The sequence below is a fragment of the Platichthys flesus genome, chromosome 18, assembly GCF_949316205.1.
Source record: "Platichthys flesus chromosome 18, fPlaFle2.1, whole genome shotgun sequence".
NCBI classification, from domain to species: Eukaryota; Metazoa; Chordata; class Actinopteri; order Pleuronectiformes; family Pleuronectidae; genus Platichthys; species Platichthys flesus.
Window position 1 is genome coordinate 19,450,151 of NC_084962.1, and position 18,365 is coordinate 19,468,515.

Sequence of the window (18,365 nt, forward strand, 5' to 3'; positions counted from 1 at the left end):
GTCCGTTCATTTACTCACGAGTCAGCAACACTTGTTTGTGAGTGAGGAGAAATTATTTATTTGCAAAGTCAACAAAACAAGATGCAGTAACAAAAGTAGAAATTAAACTTTAACGGGTTTCCTCGTTCACTTCTGATCATCTTTCTCTTTTCTAACAAAGTTTAAAATCAAAACACTTAATCATATAAAAACATATTGAGAATGAACCTTAATGTAGAAATGAAAACGGAACAGATTTTGAAAATATTTAAACTTTTCATGAACTCAGATTTCAGGAAAAAAAACACAAATCTGAAGAACTCAACAAAACATAAACAAACAGATTCTTCACACAAACGAGTTAAAGACAGAATCAGTCATGTGACGTCAACGTGGTTCACTCAGAACAAGATGAGCTCAGAAGTTGATGTGACGCTGGCATCGAACAAAGTGCTTCACGGCCTCGCTGTCCGCTTTACCTCATATGACGTCGCCTGAACCACAAGAAGAAGACGATTGTTTGTCTTTGGTGAATAAACTTCACGTCCTTTAATTAAATACTTTTAACTTTGAGCCAATTTCATTCAGGACTTTTTTAATGTGATTTGGGATTTTTCCATTTTCCTCAAGTAAAGAATGTGAAAACTACTTTTAACTCTCGTGCTCACAGAAGAAGAGAAAACATCAATTGGATCCGGACTCAGAACTGGGAAGTGTCCTCCTCTCGTCTTCCTCAGTGACCTCAGCTGAAGGTTTCGATGTCCCCTCGGAGGCGTCCACTTCCTGTTTGCTGTCCGAGCTCAGAGGGGCGAGGCCGGGGGCATGCTCCTGGAACCTGAGGACAGGTCACAGACACAGTTTTATGTTTTTTTTAGTTTGAAATGATCCAAACATTTGATTTCTTCTCATCCAGGCAGCAAAAATATAATTTCCAGATGAATAAACGTATCTCAAAAGAAATAAAGGTCTGACTGAACTTTACGTATTAAAGATGCAGGAGGAATCGAACCTGAGTCCCAGCAGGACGTCCACATACTCGGCGTGTCCGGCCTCCACCAGCTCCCTGGCAACATGGGCGCCATCTGCCAAAATGTCCACCTTCCAGTGAGCGTGTGACACGAGCTCCCTGAAGAAGATCTGGAGGTTCTTCTGGTTCAAACACTGCAGGAAGAAGAGCGCCGCCTCCTCGGTCCACTGTGAGTCTGCAGCCGGCTTCACCCCCCGCAGGACGCACGGGTAGGCCACCTTGGGGAGTTTCACCAGCTCCTCTGGAAGCCTCCTCAGCTCGGAGCAGTGGTCGAGTGGCAGACTCTCAACACGCCCATAGTCCACCAGGCTCAGCACCACAGCGGGGTCGGTATTCACGATTTCTGCCCTGCACCACCTGGAGTCTGATTTCAGGAGGCAGCAGGTGCCCTGGACGAGGTGGACGGCGGGGACAGGAGACGTCTTCTCAGGGAGCTCCTCCAGCGTCACGCACACTCTGTCCATGACGAGGAGCAGGTCCTCGAGGACGACGCTGAACTCACTCGGACTCGTCACCGCAGCAGCGAAGCCGAAGTATCCGGAGTCCAAGTCGATCGGGGCGAAGACGAGTTGCTGAGGACGACTTTCTGTGTCCTCGTCCTGAGCTCTGGCCTCTGATTGGTTCCCCTGATCGAGTTGGTTCATGATGAACAGTCCGTTAACCAGGATCTCAACCATCCACAGGTTTTCAGCTTCTGAGAAACTCACGAACACGACGCTGACGTCTTTGCCGATCAGCGGTTTCAGCGTCTCACACCACGATTGGCCGGTTTCCTCTCGCCCGCTGAACCCAAAGCAGTTTACCCTGCACAGCACCGCCAGGCTCGGGACTCTGGACAGGTCTCCACACTGTCGGCGGATCGAGGCGTTTGGAATCTCCCCTGTAGTTCCGTGATCCACCAGTAGGACGACACACTTCTCCCCACCCACGTGCTGCACAACGGCCCTTTGCCACGTGTGGTCTGTGGGAACCTGAACTAAGCACCTGAGGCCTCGTTGGACGTCCTCCAGCTCCACCGGCTCACATCGGTCCAGGTGGTCAGCGGTGAATCTGTCCAGGGCATCGAGCAGGAAGCTGCTCCGGGCGAGGCGGACGTAGAAGTCCCCGTCGCTCAGGACGGACACAACCGTTCCGTTCTCTCTGTCTTTGGCCTGAAGACGCGGAGGAATGAAAGCATCAGTCCAAGCGTCCGTTGATTTGTCCGTTCTCCTCTTCCTCCCTCTCTTCTTTGAGGTGCGACTCCGGGGGCGTCCGCAGGTTTTTACCTTCAGTTTGTTCGGCAGAGACACTTTTTGACTTTTGCCGACAGATTGCTCGACTCTCTCAGAAGCTGTCGTTTCATTCACGCTAGTTTCTTCTCTGAGGTGGTTCTGTTCAGATCTCACCTCCTGCTCCATTTGAGTTGAAGTCGCAGGAGACTCCTCTTCCTCTTCCTCTTCCTCAGGGCCGGTTTCGACGACCGCTTCGACTGCTGCAGGAACGTCGACCTCTGCATCTAGAATCTGGATCTTGACCTTCCACTGAGTTCCAGCTCGACGGACAAAGTCGACCATGACGGGCTTCTCCATGACAGCGTCGGTGAAAGAAGCATCATTTTCAAAGGCGCTGGTGTCCACCAGGCAGCAGGACAAACTGAATCTAGGCTGAGAGAGATGCTCTTCTGGTATCAGGTGGATTTTCTCCTTCTCCACGACGACTGAGTTCCCATAGTCCACAAACTCCACTGAGAAGCCAGAGCTCCCTTCAGAGCGTTTCACCACAGAGCGATACAGAGCGCCGTCCTCCTCGTACACGGCCAGGACAAGCTGCTGGATCCTCACGGACACGACGGACTTCAAGGATCTTCTGAAGCTACGAGAGTTCAGATCTTCACACATTTTCAAGATGGCAGGTTCGTCATCTGCCAGGTGGAGGAAGAAGCTCCTGATTGAGTTGATGTGGGAGACGAAGCATTTCGCTCGGAGACCGACTCGGATGTTCTTGTCGGGCAAACATGGCAGTTGAGGGATTTCTCTTTTGTTTGTGTTGTGAGTTTTTTCTGACTTTGTGTCCTCGGCTCTTTGAGCTTTCACCTCAGAGCTTCTCTGTGTTTTCTCCTGAGCGCTGATCTTTGTCTTGTTGTCGTTTGGCTGATTCATTTTCGTGTTCTCATTCTGAACTTTCCCATGAACACAGTTCTTTGTGGCTTCTTTCTTTTTTGGGGTTGTGTTACCAACTTGAGCAGCTCTGTGGGAACTTGATTTCACTCTGAGTTGGCTCGTGCTCTTGACTGGAGTCTTTGCTTTTCGCTTGTGAGGAGTTTTAACTTCTGTCTTTTTTATCGGGGGAGCAGAACTAACCACAGTTTTTTGTTTGGGTGTAAGACTGAGAACGAGCTCCTTCAACTTCTCATTGATGTTCAGGTCTCCGTCAAACAGCACAACATCAAACGAACCATCTTCTCTCCGTCCAACCACGACGGCTCTCACCTGCTTGTTCAGGATTGTCCTGTCCAGCCACTCCTTGACGTCGGCGTAGAGCTCCTCCTCGGACACTGAGGCGAGGCGACACCGGAGAGCCTGCATGGGCGTGTACAGCAGATCGGCACAGTCTCTGGGAATGAATGTGACCTGGGTCTTCTCACATATGCTTTTGTTTCCGTAATCCACAAAGAAGACGCTGAGGTGCAGGGGGGACGGGACCGGATGTGCCAGCACTCTGTAACGTTTGCCATCAAAGTATTTGGCCAGGCACAGCTTCCTCACCACAGCTCCTGTGCTGGCTTGCATCATCTTCTCGCTCGCCTCTGAGATCTTCTTCTCAAGCTCCTCGATGATTTCGGTGTTCCTCTCCAGGTGGCAGTAGACCTCCCACTGGTTGCTCACGTAAGTCACGTACACTTGCTCTTCATTTCCAGGACTCAGATCATAAGAGGAGTAGACGAAGGTCTCCGGTGACACGGTTGATAACGGCCTGGTTGAGATCGTTGCCTCTGTGGCCAGCCCCTGTTTGACGAGCCAGCTTGTGAGGTTCTGTTGGGTCTGGGTGTTGTAAAGATCTACAACATTGCAAAACCCCTTGTTTTGCACAATCTCATGAGAGACAAAGTTACATCTCAGACTGCCGGCGCTGTCCTGGACAAACTGTCTCACCGAGTGACAAACCTCCAGACCCCAGTTCCCACAGCTCCCAGGGTCAGTCGGTTCAATCAGGTTCGAAAAACTGCACCGGAAGGCTTGTCCTTCCAAATCGGTATATTCTGGCAGTATTGCCTGAAGATGATGCTCCTGGACCCAGATGGTTAAACCGAAGTCAATCAACATCACACTGGCATGACCGTTGTGTTTGTCTGTGATGAAGCCTCGGTACCACTTTCCATCTAGAGACTTGGCAACACAACACTTGACCCCTGGTTCAACGGGGGCCGAGCTGGTTGAGTAGTGCTTCTGAAGTTTTTCCATCAGTTCTTCCAAAGCTGGACCTTTATCTTTGAGTTGACACCAGAAATCTGATGAAGACTCGATGTAAGTGCATTGAACAGCAAACTCAAACCCAGGTTTGATGCATAAAGGTTTGAAGCTGACAGGGTTCTGAGACTTCTTGATTTCATTTTTGCACCCGTTCTCTTCCTCTTCATAAATTTCACTTTGCTTTGTTTTCAGACCGATGTCTGATGTCACACGGTGTGTTGGGCTCTTTGACTTTTCTGTAGTGTTCGTGTTGTTGTGCACTGGAGACTCAGTGGTCACCTTCCACCAGTCTTTTTGTTCTGAGGTGGTCAGGAGGTCGCTGATTCTCTGACTGTTGTCCTGTCCCATCTTGAAGAGGTCAACCACGAACTTGTTCTTCCTCCTTTGGACAACGTGGACCAGCAGAGCTTTGTTTGACACAGCTTGTCTGAACGCGCCGGAGGACGAGCTCGTCCAGACTTCATCCAAAGGAAATACATCGACAAGAGTGCAACAAAAGGCAAATGCTGATTTTCTGGCAAATGCCTCCGGTATTTTCTTGATCAACATGTGTGGCACTTTCTCAATGTTCCCAAAGTCGATGAAAAGAACTTCAGCTCCGTGCTCCAGAGTGTCCGTGACCACGCCCCTGTAGAAGTGCATGTCCTTCTCATAGACTGCACAGCACTGGGCTCCGAGCTCAGGATCCACCAGCACGTCCTCCTCCAGCTTCACGTGACTGAAGTGATCTTCCATTTTTGTCATCATCTCTTCAAACTCCTCATTGCGTTTTTGTGTTCTGATCCAGAAGTGATTTGGATTCTGGACGTGTTCAACATAGCCCACAAACACTGAGTCTTCCTGCACCTCTTCTGCTTCCAGGGTTTTATCAAGAGCTCCCCCCATGATTGTTTCATAGTACAGATAACCCCCCCGAGGTGACACTTCTTCTGCTTCAGAAACCGACTCAACTTCCTTTAGGAGGCGCTCTTGCTCTGGTTCCTTCACATCATCGTCTTCAGCACTAATCAATGTAACGGTGTAAAGATGCTGATCTTCATCATAACCTCTGATATCCACGTCCAACACCTCCCCCAGCAAACCTGCCCGGAGGAGACTCAGCTGCTGAGGCTTGACGGACTCGTCCTGATCCCGTAGACAGGAGAGCGAGCAGGGGAACGCCATGATGGGGGCTGAACAGAGATCAGGGGGCAACCTGAGGACATTCTCAACTTTAACAGATTCAAAGTATCCATAGTCAATGAGGAAAACTCTGAGTTGGGAGTTGATGGGGAGACACTGCACGTAGCCTCTGTGCCATTTCCCATCTTTGCTTTTAACTGAGCACAGTAAACCCAGGTTCTCTGGGTTCTTCTGGCTGTAATCTTTGGTTCTAGACTCACAGACTGAAGCCAGCTTGTTGGACAATTCCCAAAGATCTGATTTCATACTGGCCATTTGACAGTGGAACAGCCTGGGGTTGACGGCAGCAGTCACTCGCACCTTTGCACGTGTCCCACAACTCAATCTCGGCCGACAGAAGGACAGAGTGTCTCTGAATGTGTGGAAACCCGAAAGTTTGAAGCGATAATCGTGTCCCCGTGGCTTTTCAATGAGTAAGTCAGGCACTGGCTCCATATTCTGTTTGAGCGGCACCTCTGTCAGCATCTCAACCAGCAGGAGGAAGGTATCTGTGTCCACATGTCTCCCAAACCCATGTCTTACAAGGTCGGCGTTGATGTCAGGGGCTTCCAGCAGGAGGACTTTGTGGGGAAGGAGGGCTTGAATGTCCCCTGAGACGTCTCTTCCAATCAGGTTGGAAAGGTACTGCTCCACTACAGAATGAGAACAACTCGGAAGCAGCAGCACGTTTGCAAGGAAGCCACAAACTATTTTTGGAGGGAGGATGAACAGGTCGTTGGAAGAGGAGGACACGTGGGCAACGTCCACACTCAACACGTTTCCGTGATCGATGAGGAAAACGTCAAACAAGTCTTCTCGTCGGTTCTGAACTCTTCCTCTGAACCAGCGGGCGGAAGTCAAATCCTCCACAAGGCAGAACTCTCCAATATCCACTGCAGCTTTTGTTTTCGGTATGTTCTGTATTTCCCCCTGGAGAATGTTATAGTCCAGCTCACAGACGGTGAGGTACTGTCCCTGGAAGTGAATCAGGGTGGCTTCCGGGTTCCAGTCCATGTGCGTTAGTTTCAGGTCCACTGGCCAAAGGGCACATGATGCTGAAGGACGAGGATTCTGAGCCCTGAAAGTAAAGTGGTTTATGTTATTGTTTAAAATGTGGATTGAAGCATAAATTAGTTGAGGAATCTACAACCGACAGTTTATTTCTCTAAGGATGATTCTGACTTATTTTCTTGATTTTATTGTTTAAGACACAAGAAAACGATGAGAAGATATAAAATCATACACAAAGAGGAAATGCAAAATAATACCATTATACAATAGCTGAAAATGAATGAGGAATTAGCCTGAAAACTATTCAATACAGTGAAGGAAAGAACATCTCAGCATCACTTCTCATTGTTTCACTTACTTGTGATGCCTGGAGCCCAGCGACCGCCCGGCAGCAGCATCAGTAACCGACATATTCAGACCAGAGCCTGAGAGGAAACAAACAATTAATACTTCAAAATAAAATTACATAAACAGAAATCAAATAAGAGGCGCCACCATCAAAACATCTGAACACAACAGGGACAATAAGAGAAACAGCATCATGACAATTCATGACTTCAGTAAATATCTGTAAAAAAAAATAGACAGTAAATATATAATATAGACTTTCACTATGGATATACATATATTTTTTCTCATATTTACTCATATATATGCAATATATATATATATAAGAATGTAGTAGAAATAGTATGATCAGTTGGTGGGACAGTGAGGGGCGGGCTTCTACTGAATAGCAGTATGTTATATAGAGTATAAATAAATACAGATGTATGTATGTAAATTAGATATGTAAATATTAGGTATATATTTGTAATACTATGATAAATAAACTAAATGGTATACAACTATATATATATAAAAGAGAGAAGAGGCTTACATAAGTATATGAGTAATATACATTATGCAGAAAATGTGCAGTAGGTGAATTAAATCAGTGCAGGTACTGGTGAGTATTTGTGATATGGAAACATTGTGCAGCTTTTATGTTTTATATTTATATGTTTACATGTTTTAATTTTATGTTTAAATAATGTTTTTATTATCTGACAGCAGGAGCTACAATATCCAGTGATTTAATGTGTCTGCTGATGTGTGGTTAGCATTCACTGACACTTACAATGACAATTACAGGATTTTAATAAGTAAATGTTTTAATTCAAATGTAAATCTGCAGTAAATTGTCTCTTCAGTAAAGAGACCGTTCAGATTTTGTGACTGAATGAACAGGAGCTAGCATAGCGGCGGTTTAGCTTCACTTGTGGCTGCTAACATCCAGGTTAACTATGCTAACCGGAGCTAACAGCAGCTAGCTTCCTGTGTGGGTGTAGCATCGGCCTCCAGCGGGCCGGCTCCAGCCCTCAGGCCGGCTCACGGAGTGGGAGGAGCGGACATGCTTCCTACGTCAAGCACCGAGTGTTCTCACCTGTTAGATCCGCCTCACGAGCTCCACCTGTCCGGGAAACAGGAGCCGGAGCGGACGCTGCTGCACCTGGATCAGCCGCCCGGGAGAGGGAGCACCGGAGACGGGGAGGCGGGATCTGGTTCACTCACATTTTCCACAGATAGCAGACACTTGTATGAGCTTGTAGTTACTGAAATGTTTTGATATAATTTTTATATATTGTTGTGAATCTAAGAATGTATGTTAACTGACAAATAACGGGTGGAATATTTAAATACTATTTCTGACACCCCTGAAGTGGGCGATACCATTTGTCTTCCCTCCCTCAGGTGTGTACATTGTCTCAGCCAATAGAAACACAGTATGTTAGCTAGCTAGCTTTTTAAATAAGCTTTATTTATTATTTTTAGAGTTGATTGATGTGCTATTTAGATTTTTGTGGTGGTTAAACAATTCGCTTTATCATTTTTACGTTTTTCTGTAATAAATTATTTGGCAACAATTCTGAATATCAATTGATGATTTATATCAATAAGCAATCAAATGGCCAAACAACTGAACAAGCTGAAAATATTGATTTTACTTAAATATTTGTGAGTTTGTATTTATGATACTATACAATATGATACAATAAGATATGATATGATAAGATAGCTCCAGATTACATTAACACAATATATAAAACAATAAAACAATAGATTGTAAAGTCACAAAAAGAGAAATAGGAGTAAACGTCTAACTGTAGAAATGAAGTTGAAATTAGTAAAATAGTATTAAGTTAAAATAAGTAAGAGAAATAAAATCTGTTCAAAGTATTTCTTAAAGTACGAAACATTGTGTTTTCTGTCACTTTGGGCTTTAGGACGTCGTTATGGTCTTTTTCTCAGGCCATTAAAAAACCCTATTAACAGATTCATATATAATCAAAAGATGAATTGTTTTTCTTAGACTGTAGAAATCTAACTGGAATCAACTGGAACATTCTGACATAAGATCCTGTAGATGTTTGTTTTCTTCTGTATGAAGCTGCAGCAGACTGTGGGAGGCCGTGTCGACCGATGGACAGATGGGTTCTTCTGTTAATCATTAATAACCTGGATTAGCCTTCTGTAAATATGATGAATGCATCCTGGGCTTCATTAGCTCGGCCTCCCCTCAGACATGTGAGTGTGAGGAGGCAGCTCCCAGGCCTTTTCTCACTTCTTCCCCTTCAGCTGCTGTAAACTGAGCAGAACGCTGGAGATGCCACAGGTGATGTTTTCTGTGTTTCCCTGGATCCGTGTGCAGGAGGATTGAGGAACAGGGTTTCGAGGATTCGCTCGGTTCACCGTCTTCAGGGACTCAATGCTCCTCGGCGTGTTTCTCCACAGCGAACTGACCTTTTCCTTCTTGGGCTGATTAGATTCAGATTTAACTTGATGATGCCGATGAAACGCAGCAGTGAGAGCTCGGGCAGAGACGAAGCGTTTCTGATTCGCTCGTTGACCGAGACTCTGTGCAGCTCGCCGGACGCTAAACACACAGAGTTCAATGGACAGACGCTTTTCCCTCAGGAGGACGATTCTGGGATTAAATCAGGTAAAGAAGAAACTCACTCAATTAATACAGTTTTATTACTGATCTTCAAAAGAAACAGCGCTCGGACATTAATATTAAAATCCATTCTGACAGTTTAATCCTTTCTCTTCTCTTTTCTTGAAGCAATTTTCTGAGTCTTTAAATCTGAATTTAAGATGCAATTTTCTGAGCTACAATAGTGACACTAGTCAACCACACGATGACGCTATACAGACTCCTCTGAATTAAAAGCAAGATAACATTTACTTCTCTCTCTTCTCTCATAGAAATGATGATGATTAAACCACTTAAATAATAGTGAATGTTTCATTTGTATGAGGCAAATCGGCTTCAATGTCTTGTGATTCAAACTCGTGGTTTGACACCGGGCTCAGCATCAGAGAAAAGATGCTTCTGTCTCCTCATGTGAACCACGGCCTGTATCAGTCTGGTTATCTTCTCAGAAGCTGACGACAGCAACGAGACGCCGTCCTCTGAGGACGACCAGGACCTGGTGGACTTCAACTCCGAGCTGAGCATCAAACACAGCATCTCGTCCTCCAGGAAAACCATCAGTCAGATCATCAAGGACAAGAAGAAGCAGACACAGCTCACGCTCCAGTGGTAAGAGCTCTGGGAAGGTGGCACCGGCAAAACTGGTGACCTTTGACCTCCAAATTCCTATCAGGTCATTCACGAGTCCAATGTCTGTGCCCGAGGAACATGAAGTCACTGTGACCTTGACCTTTGACCTTCAACTGCCAAACCAATTCGAATGGTTTCATTTTTAAATCAAACTGAATGTTTGACGCGTTTGTACCAAGTGTAAAGAAAGTTCCTCCGGGTCTTTCTTGAGACATGTTCACCCGAAAAGACAACGTGACGTTTACAGCCTCTACAAATACCTCTGGAAAGTACTTTTACCTGAGTACAGTACTTGAGTAAAGGTACTTCTCCCTGATAACAGGCTGGAGGAGAACTACATCGTGTGTGAAGGAGTGTGTCTGCCTCGCTGCATCCTCTACGCCCACTACCTGGACTTCTGCAGGAAAGAGAAGCTGGAGCCGGCCTGTGCTGCTACATTTGGGAAGGTGTGTGTGTGTGTGTGTGTGTGTGTGTGTGTGTGTGTGTGTTTTCTTATACTTTTAATCACCTCATCGTCCAAAATGTATTGTTGACAGAATAAGTACTTGTAGTATTCGCGTTAAAAACACTTTTTAGTTTTGAGTTCATATCAATCGGAAACTTTATCCCAAAGCTGTTTCAAATATCTCACTCAGAAATTGACAATATAAGTTACACAAATTATTTACTATTCCTTTTAATGGTGTTGTATGAATCTAATATCAATCAGTGACACGTGACTCACAACATTTATTTATTTCCCGCTCTCATCAGACGATCCGACAGAAGTTTCCTCTGCTGACGACCAGACGACTGGGCACCAGGGGGCACTCTAAGTAAATATGATCAAATTAATAATGATGTGTTTATGTTTGAGGTTTTTTGTTTAGAAGTTTAAATACAAGATGTTTTTTATAATCTTTGATAATTCTATCCTAGATATCATTACTATGGAATCGGCATCAAAGAGAGCAGCGCCTACTACCACTCTGTGTACTCGGGAAAAGGTTTGACCAGGTGACCTTTCACTTTATTTTTATGTTTTATGTGAATCTTGTTTACTTCTATTTCATTTAGGGTTAGGGTTGCACTGTACTTTATTTTGATTTAAAATCATATATCCTTTATTTTGAGACCTTTTCTGTTTCTGTCTTCGCAGATTTTCTGGGAGCAAACTCAAGAATGAGGTAGAAATAAATAGATTGTGTGATTATCTAAATTCAAATAGAAACATAGTTTTATCTATAACACATAAAGTGTATGTTTCAGGGAGGTTTCACCAGGAAATATTCCCTCAGCTCCAAAACTGGAACTTTGCTGCCAGAGTTCCCGAACGCTCAGCATCTCCTGCTGCAGGGAAGCATCCCCCGAGAAAAGGTTGGTGCTGAATATATTGATATGAGTTTGATTGATTGATTGATGTTTGAATGACTCTCTGATGACTAACATCTCCTCTGCAGGTGGACACTCTGATCATGATGTATAAAACCCACTGTCAGTGCATCCTGGACAACGCCATCAACGTCAACTTTGAGGAGGTGATGATCAATCTATTGTTTCGATGAAATCCTTCATAAAGAGAAAGTTTACCACTGATACTGATCTTCTCCATATATTTATAAATCTTCTTAACGCAGATCCAGAACTTTCTGCTGCACTTCTGGCAGGGGATGCCCGACCACCTGCTGCCGCTGCTGGAAAACCCCGTGATCGTGGACATCTTCTGCGTCTGTGACTCCATCCTCTACAAGGTGCTTAGTAAATTCTTTCTGTCCTGATGAAACCTTCTGTGAGTCGTTAATCCTTCAGACATAGAAACTCTCAAACCACGTTTTTACTCTAAACTCCATCTGAACTGTGTGAATGACGTCCTCTCTGTGTGTTGCTCTGTTTCACAAGTGAATCTTTTGTTTTCTCAGGTTTTGACAGATGTTCTGATTCCTGCTACGATGCAGGAGATGCCTGAAAGGTTTGTTTCCTAAACTTTTTATTTATCAAATAAGTTGTGGTTTTAAAGAAGATTTATCCCAGTTTCCGATGCCTGGATTTCACTGTGGTAGTTTTGGACACAATTCCTGATGGTTTTCATTAAATTCTTCTCACTTTATTTTGTTAAGTGACACAAGAGTAGCGCTAGAAAAGTTTTAAACATCCAAAAGCAGTAACTGGTTTATGTTTATTCATTTAAAAAGTTAAAGTTAAGTTCAACATGTTAATGCCCCAGATTTATCCAGACAGGCTAGTTTTCATCTGCAGTACCTGAGCGATTGATGGAAAAACATACAAATATAAAAACACAGATGTATAATCACAGAATCAAAGGTCTCAAACATGGACCACTGACACACGCTTATCAAGCAAATGCACATAAACTCTGAAACAGGACAATAACCGTGAGAATGTCTCGTCAGTCTTCTGGCAGATATCCGCAGCTTTGCCAAACACTGGGAACACTGGCTGGCCTCCTCCCTGGAAAACCTCCCAGAATGCCTTGCAGCTAAGAAACTCCCCATCGCTCGCCGCTTTGTCTCGTCCCTGAAGAGGCAGACCTCCTTCCTACACCTGGCACAGGTACCACAGACCTGAACAGCTCAAGCTAATATGCAAACATCAGAGTAAACACTGACTTCTGGGTTTGGTGTGTTGTTGCAGATCGCTCGTCCGGCGCTGTTTGACCAGAGCGTGGTGACCAGCATGGTGCTGGACATCGACAACGTGGATCTGAGCAGCATCAGCTCCCAGCCGCTGCTCAGCGTCAACTCGGCTGGAGACCAGGACCCGGACATCTACTCCGAGTGTAAGACACCCGCTGAGGGACGAGGTTCCTCCTCCCGTCACATGATGGAACTTTAATATGCAAATATCACAAAGACACATGTCTTCACTTCCTGTCGCTGCGCAGAAATGAAGCCAAAATACCCGGATACAAAGCTGCCATCTTGTTTTTGAAGTAATTTGAAGCCAGATTCTGCTCTAATACAAAATGAGAATCTCTTCTCTCGTCTCTTCTTTTCTCCAGACGACTCCATCACCGTCTTCCAGGAGCTGAAGGAGCTGCTGAGGAAAAACGCCACCGTGGAGTCCTTCATCGAGTGGCTGGACTCGGTGGTGGAGCACAAAGTCATCAAGGTAGCAGCTGCTCCCCCCCCCCTGTCGTCGCTCTGTCAGCTCTCTCTCTCAAACCACCGAGCAGTTTGTTCTCTCTCCCTCTCTGCAGCCCGGGAAGCAGAGCGGGCGAACGATGAAGAGGCGAGCGCAGGACTTCCTGCTCAGGTGGAGCTTCTTCGGAGCCAGAGTGATGCACAACCTCACGCTCAACAACGCCTCCAGCTTCGGTGAGAGACCTGAACCCTGAACCAGCTCCTCTTCAATACTGAAACCAGGAGAGGATCTGTTTGCTATAGCAAAGTTTTAAAACACAAACTTCTTATAAAAGCTACAGACTGAACGTAACGTGGTGATTATTGTTTGTGTATCTGTCACTTAGCTAATTGGTTCTGTGCTCTTTCTAAATCATTCAGTCCACAGGATGTCCACACACACACATACACACACACACACATACACACACACACACTCTCACACACACACACACACACACACACAGACACACACAGGCACAGTCTTAAGTGAGACCAAAACATCCTTCTTACGTAAGGTCTAAATTCATAATGGTCCTCACATAGCTGTAAGCACACAAAAACACACACACACACACACACACACACACACACACACACACACACAATAGTGCCATAAATTGTAATGGCCAGACTCACCTTTATTAAACAGTCTTATCTTGGGGTCGCGTGCTCTCTGTTCAAACACACAGGCCTCGTGTACGTGAATAAACATCGGCCGCTCGCCGGCTCCCTCCCTGAAGCAGGTTTCAAACCCGTGACCTCGCGGGTCAAACAGATCAGCTGGATCTCACACAGGACTCCTGAGTCTGAGCTGGGATCCTGCTGCTTCACACTTTGACCTGTGGGGACGTGTGGTTCTTCTCCAGGTTCCTTCCACCTGATCCGGATGCTGCTGGACGAGTACATCCTCCTGGCTCTGGAGACGCAGTTCAACAACGACAAGGAGCAGGACCTGCAGAACCTGCTGGACAAGTACATGAAGAACGCAGGTATCAGCCATCGAGACCAACACACACTCGTTGTCATGTTTATTACACCCATAGACTGTAAAGCCAAATCATCTTTATCGCCCCCTGGTGGCTGGCTGCAGTTTTTGTCTTCAACCTGCCTCCTCCTTGTTAGCGGGTGGGATTTGAAACATTTTAGGTTTTTCTTAGTTTGGTTTAATAAGTTATTTGATGCTATAAAAACAGGGTAAAACGCCATGATTGACAGCTGAGATGATTGGTCAATGAAGGTGGAGACGAATCGACCATCTTTGGTTTCAGTCTCTAATTGCAAACATTTCAAACATGAAGGAAATTAAAAAAGACTTTCAAACACGATTTAGAATCAAACAGAGGAGACAATCAAGTCATTAATTCATGCAAACATTAAGAGGGTAAACTAATAGAATGTGTTAATCTAATTTAATTTAATGTAAATTAAAGATCAACAGATTATAAATGATTAATGCAGCAGAGTAAAGAAGAAAAATTATCACAGTAGTGCGCCACCTACAGGACACTATATGGTCCTGCAGTTCAAACAGGACAGAGTCCTTTGTGTTGTGAGTTTTATCAGATATTGTCATTGACGAGCTGTTGGACCCCCCCCCCCCCCCCCCCGCCCCCCCCTCAGATGCCAGTAAAGCAGCGTTCATGGCGTCGCCCAGTTCCTGTTTTCTTGCCAATCGCAACAAGGCCATCGCCGCCATCGACCAGTCGGTGAAGAACGAGTCTGTGAGGGAGCAGCACACCTACATGTCCCTGTCCACCAATCACCAGCAGAGTCTGGAGCCGAGCCCGGTCGTCTACCAGAGCTCAGACGCAGCCGGTTTCACCGTTTCAGGTAAAAACCAAAAGCTCAATGTGTTGGTCTCTTCCCCGGTCCCGCCCCTTCCTGTCCTCATGTGTTGATTCTGCGTCCCTGTCTGTCTCCACCTTGTCCACCAGGTGGTCAGTTGGACTTCTCTCAGGTCAGCGGGCCCCTCATGACGCCCCCTATCTCCCCAGCAGCGCTGGTGCACCGCGGCTCCGTCATCAACCAGGGGCCCATGGCGGGGAGGCTCCTGGCGTCCTCCTCCTCCTCCGCCTGCTCCTCCTCCTCTTCCTCCTGCCTCTCCTCGCTCAACGCCATGACCCAGCCGAGCCCCTGCTCCGCCTACCCGGAGACCCTGTACCACTGCTTGGCTCAGACCAGCCCTGGTTACTTTCCCCCCTCGAGCGGCTCCTCGACCCCCAGCTACCAGCTCACGCTCAGGTCAGATTTTAACATTTAACCATCTTCATCAGAGCTAAAGTTTCATCTCAATATTGACATTTACACAAAACGTTGTGATTATGCTATTGTCGATGACGATTTTTGTAATTCCTTACTTTCAGATCTCAGCCTCAGAACCAGTGTCTGTCCTCGGTTCAGTCTCAGACCTCGTCCCTGGCCTATCACCTCTCCCGGTACCCGACCTTCACAGACCAGCAGCTGAGCAAAGACCTGTTCTACAACCACCACCCTCCGACAGTCCATCCCTCGCCTGGCGGCTCCAGCTGCAGCCTGGCACAGTACGGTTCTGCAGTCCGACCCACGTCCAGCTACAGTTCAGGGTCCGATCCGGTTCAGACCGAACAGACGCTGGACGCTCAGATCCTGGACTCGGCCGAGGGGTTCGGCTTCGTGGGGTCGGGACTGAACCCCTCGGGTGGGTGTCAGGGACAGACGTACGCTGGACACACAGGACACACCGGTGAGGACACCTGCAGAAGTATATTTTAAATTCTGGACAGGAAACCAAAGATCCCAGACATGAATATCAATCATTCTTTATTCCTCTAATGACCGCATGTCTAAACTTTCCTCCTGTGGCAGGTTATTATGGCAACAGCAGTTACCTGGAGAGCCAGCGGATGACATCACTGGTCGACCAGCACGTGTCGGTCATCAGCAGCGTCAGCAGCCTGCGCCCGTTCCCCTCGGCGTACTCCGAGGTCCACGACCCGCTCAACATCCTGGACGAGCCGGGCAGGAAAACCACGGGAGCTTATTTCACCGAGACGGAAACTACAGCAGGTCAGACGGGTTCTTTAAAGTAGCTTCAGGTGGGGTGAGGGGAGAGAGATCAAGCTTTGAAGAAACAAGAATAATTCATCTGATCAATCAATCAATCAATCAATCAATCAATCAATCAATCAATCAATCAATCAATCAATCAATCAATCAGTAAGCGGATAAGAGCTCTCACCTCCACCGAGGCCCAACAGTCCACGTCGGAAACCACATTTAAATTCAGTAGATCGGGATTTTTATTTGGATCTACAGATAATTACTGACACTCATAAAAATCTATTCTCTAACTATTCACACCTGATTCTTCATTATGATCCATGAATTATCAGTGAAAATGTTGAAAAACGATGTTAGAGAAAGTGGAAACCTCTCCCGCTGACATCAAACCCATGTCCTTTCTTGACGTGTCCTCCTCAGATCACTCGTCGGGATCCGCTCCCTGCATGTTCGGAGTCCCGTCCTCGTTCGGCTCTCAGGACACTCTGTTGTCTCAGCAGCGGGTGACGTCGTCCTCGGAGGTGCAGGACATGGTGTCCTCGCTGCCGCCCATCAACACCGTCTTCATGGGCACGGGAGGAGTCCAGTGAAGACTCAGACCGGGTCCAGACTCGGAGGGACAGTACGTCTGCACCAGTGCTGCTGGATGGAAAGAGGGACAGTGAGAGAAGTGAGGAGGACACTGAGCTGTGAGGTGCAGTATGAACCTGAGGAAGCTGAAGTCAAATTATTTAAAGACAGTTTAAACCTGGACAGACACCTGTTTTATTCACCATGTGTTGGACCTGGGGTTTAAACATGTACAAATAAAAGACATTTAATTATATGAACTTGCAATTCAGATTGGAGAGGTCGTCTTTTTGTTTAAGCAATAATAATTATTGTGTCTAGTATCTGCTGCATCCATTCGTCTGTTTTTGGTTAATTTTATGTGTTAATCTCAAAACTTTCCAGCCAAGGTTTTATTAAAGTTTATGACTATGAAGAAATACAAGTTTAACTGTAAGTTGCTTGAGCTGTGTCAGAGCTATTTCAAACTAAGGAACATAAATGGGTTTTTATATTGGTATTAAAATGTCTTCTTACGTCCCGTCCCCCCATCAAGTGTCACAGAAACCATATCTAACGTCATATCTCACATGTTCCTTTTTAATCATGATCTGATTCATACTTTCATGGTTTCTTCCCTGAACCATTCTGTGGCTGTTTCACTCAAAACCACAAACTTCATGGTGGTTGAACTTAAAATGCTGGAGCCATGAACGTCAGGGGGGATCTAATCCTCTGTGGGAATATGAAAATCTGTATGAAATTACATAATTATCAACTGAGATATTTATTTTTGGATTAAAGATGTGGATCAAAGGACTTAATAACATGAATTCACAGATTAAAACAAAAACAAAGAGTCTTCAGTTGTTTTGATGAACGATAGATGGATCATGTTTTTCACTGTGATGATGTTGATACTGGACAGAAGAACAGTTTGTGTTCTTGTCTTTGTCTTTTCCTCTGCAGCAGATTGACTGTGAGTCAATAACAGAACCCAATAGAATCCTTATCTCCTTCCATTCAAAGAGCTGGTGTCAAACCAGTAAACACGCGTCTCCTTAATGGCTCGACTCACAGATTACACCACGGAGCCACAATTGAAGTCGGGAGGTTTTTTATTTGTAATTATTTGTTTTTTTCCCGCGACACAATGGAGCGAGATACGAGGGAGATAAAGGTGTTGACCAAAATGTTAGGACAACCAACAGAGACGGACGGAGGGACGGAGACTGTAAGAGAAGCTTTTAATGTCCCCCCCCCCCCCCCCCCCCCCGGTGACCTGAGGGACACATGGAAACACTCTCCTCCTCAGTGTGTCCGTCCTGCACCAGATGGGAAGTCGTAAAACCAGTAGACCTGGAGAGGAGCCGCTTGTTTGATCAGTTCCTCTGAAGGAAGAATCCAGAGTTTTATTTAAA

At 45.9% G+C, this 18,365-nt stretch overlaps 2 protein-coding genes across 2 annotated transcripts; one reads left to right on the plus strand and one right to left on the minus strand.

Moving 5' to 3' along the window:
• Window positions 1-591: 591 nt before the first annotated feature.
• tdrd15 (tudor domain containing 15) lies at window positions 592-7,043 on the minus strand. Its single transcript, XM_062410819.1, has 3 exons — window positions 6,986-7,043; window positions 989-6,694; window positions 592-814 (listed from the first exon to the last, which is right to left on the minus strand). Exons 1-3 carry the CDS (start codon window positions 7,036-7,038, stop codon window positions 664-666), a joined length of 5,910 nt encoding a protein of 1,969 aa, XP_062266803.1. The 5' UTR covers window positions 7,039-7,043; the 3' UTR covers window positions 592-663.
• Window positions 7,044-9,453: 2,410 nt separating this feature from the next.
• On the plus strand, window positions 9,454-17,180 carry rfx6 (regulatory factor X, 6). The gene is made up of 20 exons (XM_062411771.1): window positions 9,454-9,610; window positions 10,054-10,213; window positions 10,557-10,680; window positions 10,988-11,049; window positions 11,153-11,230; window positions 11,373-11,400; window positions 11,483-11,590; window positions 11,674-11,751; window positions 11,851-11,964; window positions 12,133-12,182; window positions 12,625-12,784; window positions 12,866-13,010; window positions 13,233-13,342; window positions 13,431-13,548; window positions 14,223-14,345; window positions 14,977-15,186; window positions 15,291-15,597; window positions 15,720-16,078; window positions 16,201-16,401; window positions 16,816-17,180. The coding sequence occupies exons 1-20, from the start codon at window positions 9,454-9,456 to the stop codon at window positions 16,983-16,985; spliced, it is 2,862 nt and encodes a 953-aa protein (XP_062267755.1). The 3' UTR covers window positions 16,986-17,180.
• Window positions 17,181-18,365: the final 1,185 nt, after the last annotated feature.

Excerpts from the sequence above, each read along its gene's own strand:
- tdrd15 (XM_062410819.1), bottom strand. The coding sequence starts at position 7,038 with ATGTCGGTTACTGATGCTGCTGCCGGGCGGTCGCTGGGCTCCAGGCAT. Across the intron at positions 6,695-6,985 it reads CTGGGCTCCAGGCATCACAA|GGCTCAGAATCCTCGTCCTT; the intron begins GTAAGTGAAACA and ends CTTTACTTTCAG. Across the intron at positions 815-988 it reads GACGTCCTGCTGGGACTCAG|GTTCCAGGAGCATGCCCCCG; the intron begins GTTCGATTCCTC and ends ACCTGTCCTCAG.
- rfx6 (XM_062411771.1), top strand. The coding sequence starts at position 9,454 with ATGCCGATGAAACGCAGCAGTGAGAGCTCGGGCAGAGACGAAGCGTTT. Across the intron at positions 9,611-10,053 it reads CGATTCTGGGATTAAATCAG|AAGCTGACGACAGCAACGAG; the intron begins GTAAAGAAGAAA and ends TTATCTTCTCAG. Across the intron at positions 12,183-12,624 it reads ATGCAGGAGATGCCTGAAAG|TCTTCTGGCAGATATCCGCA; the intron begins GTTTGTTTCCTA and ends ATGTCTCGTCAG.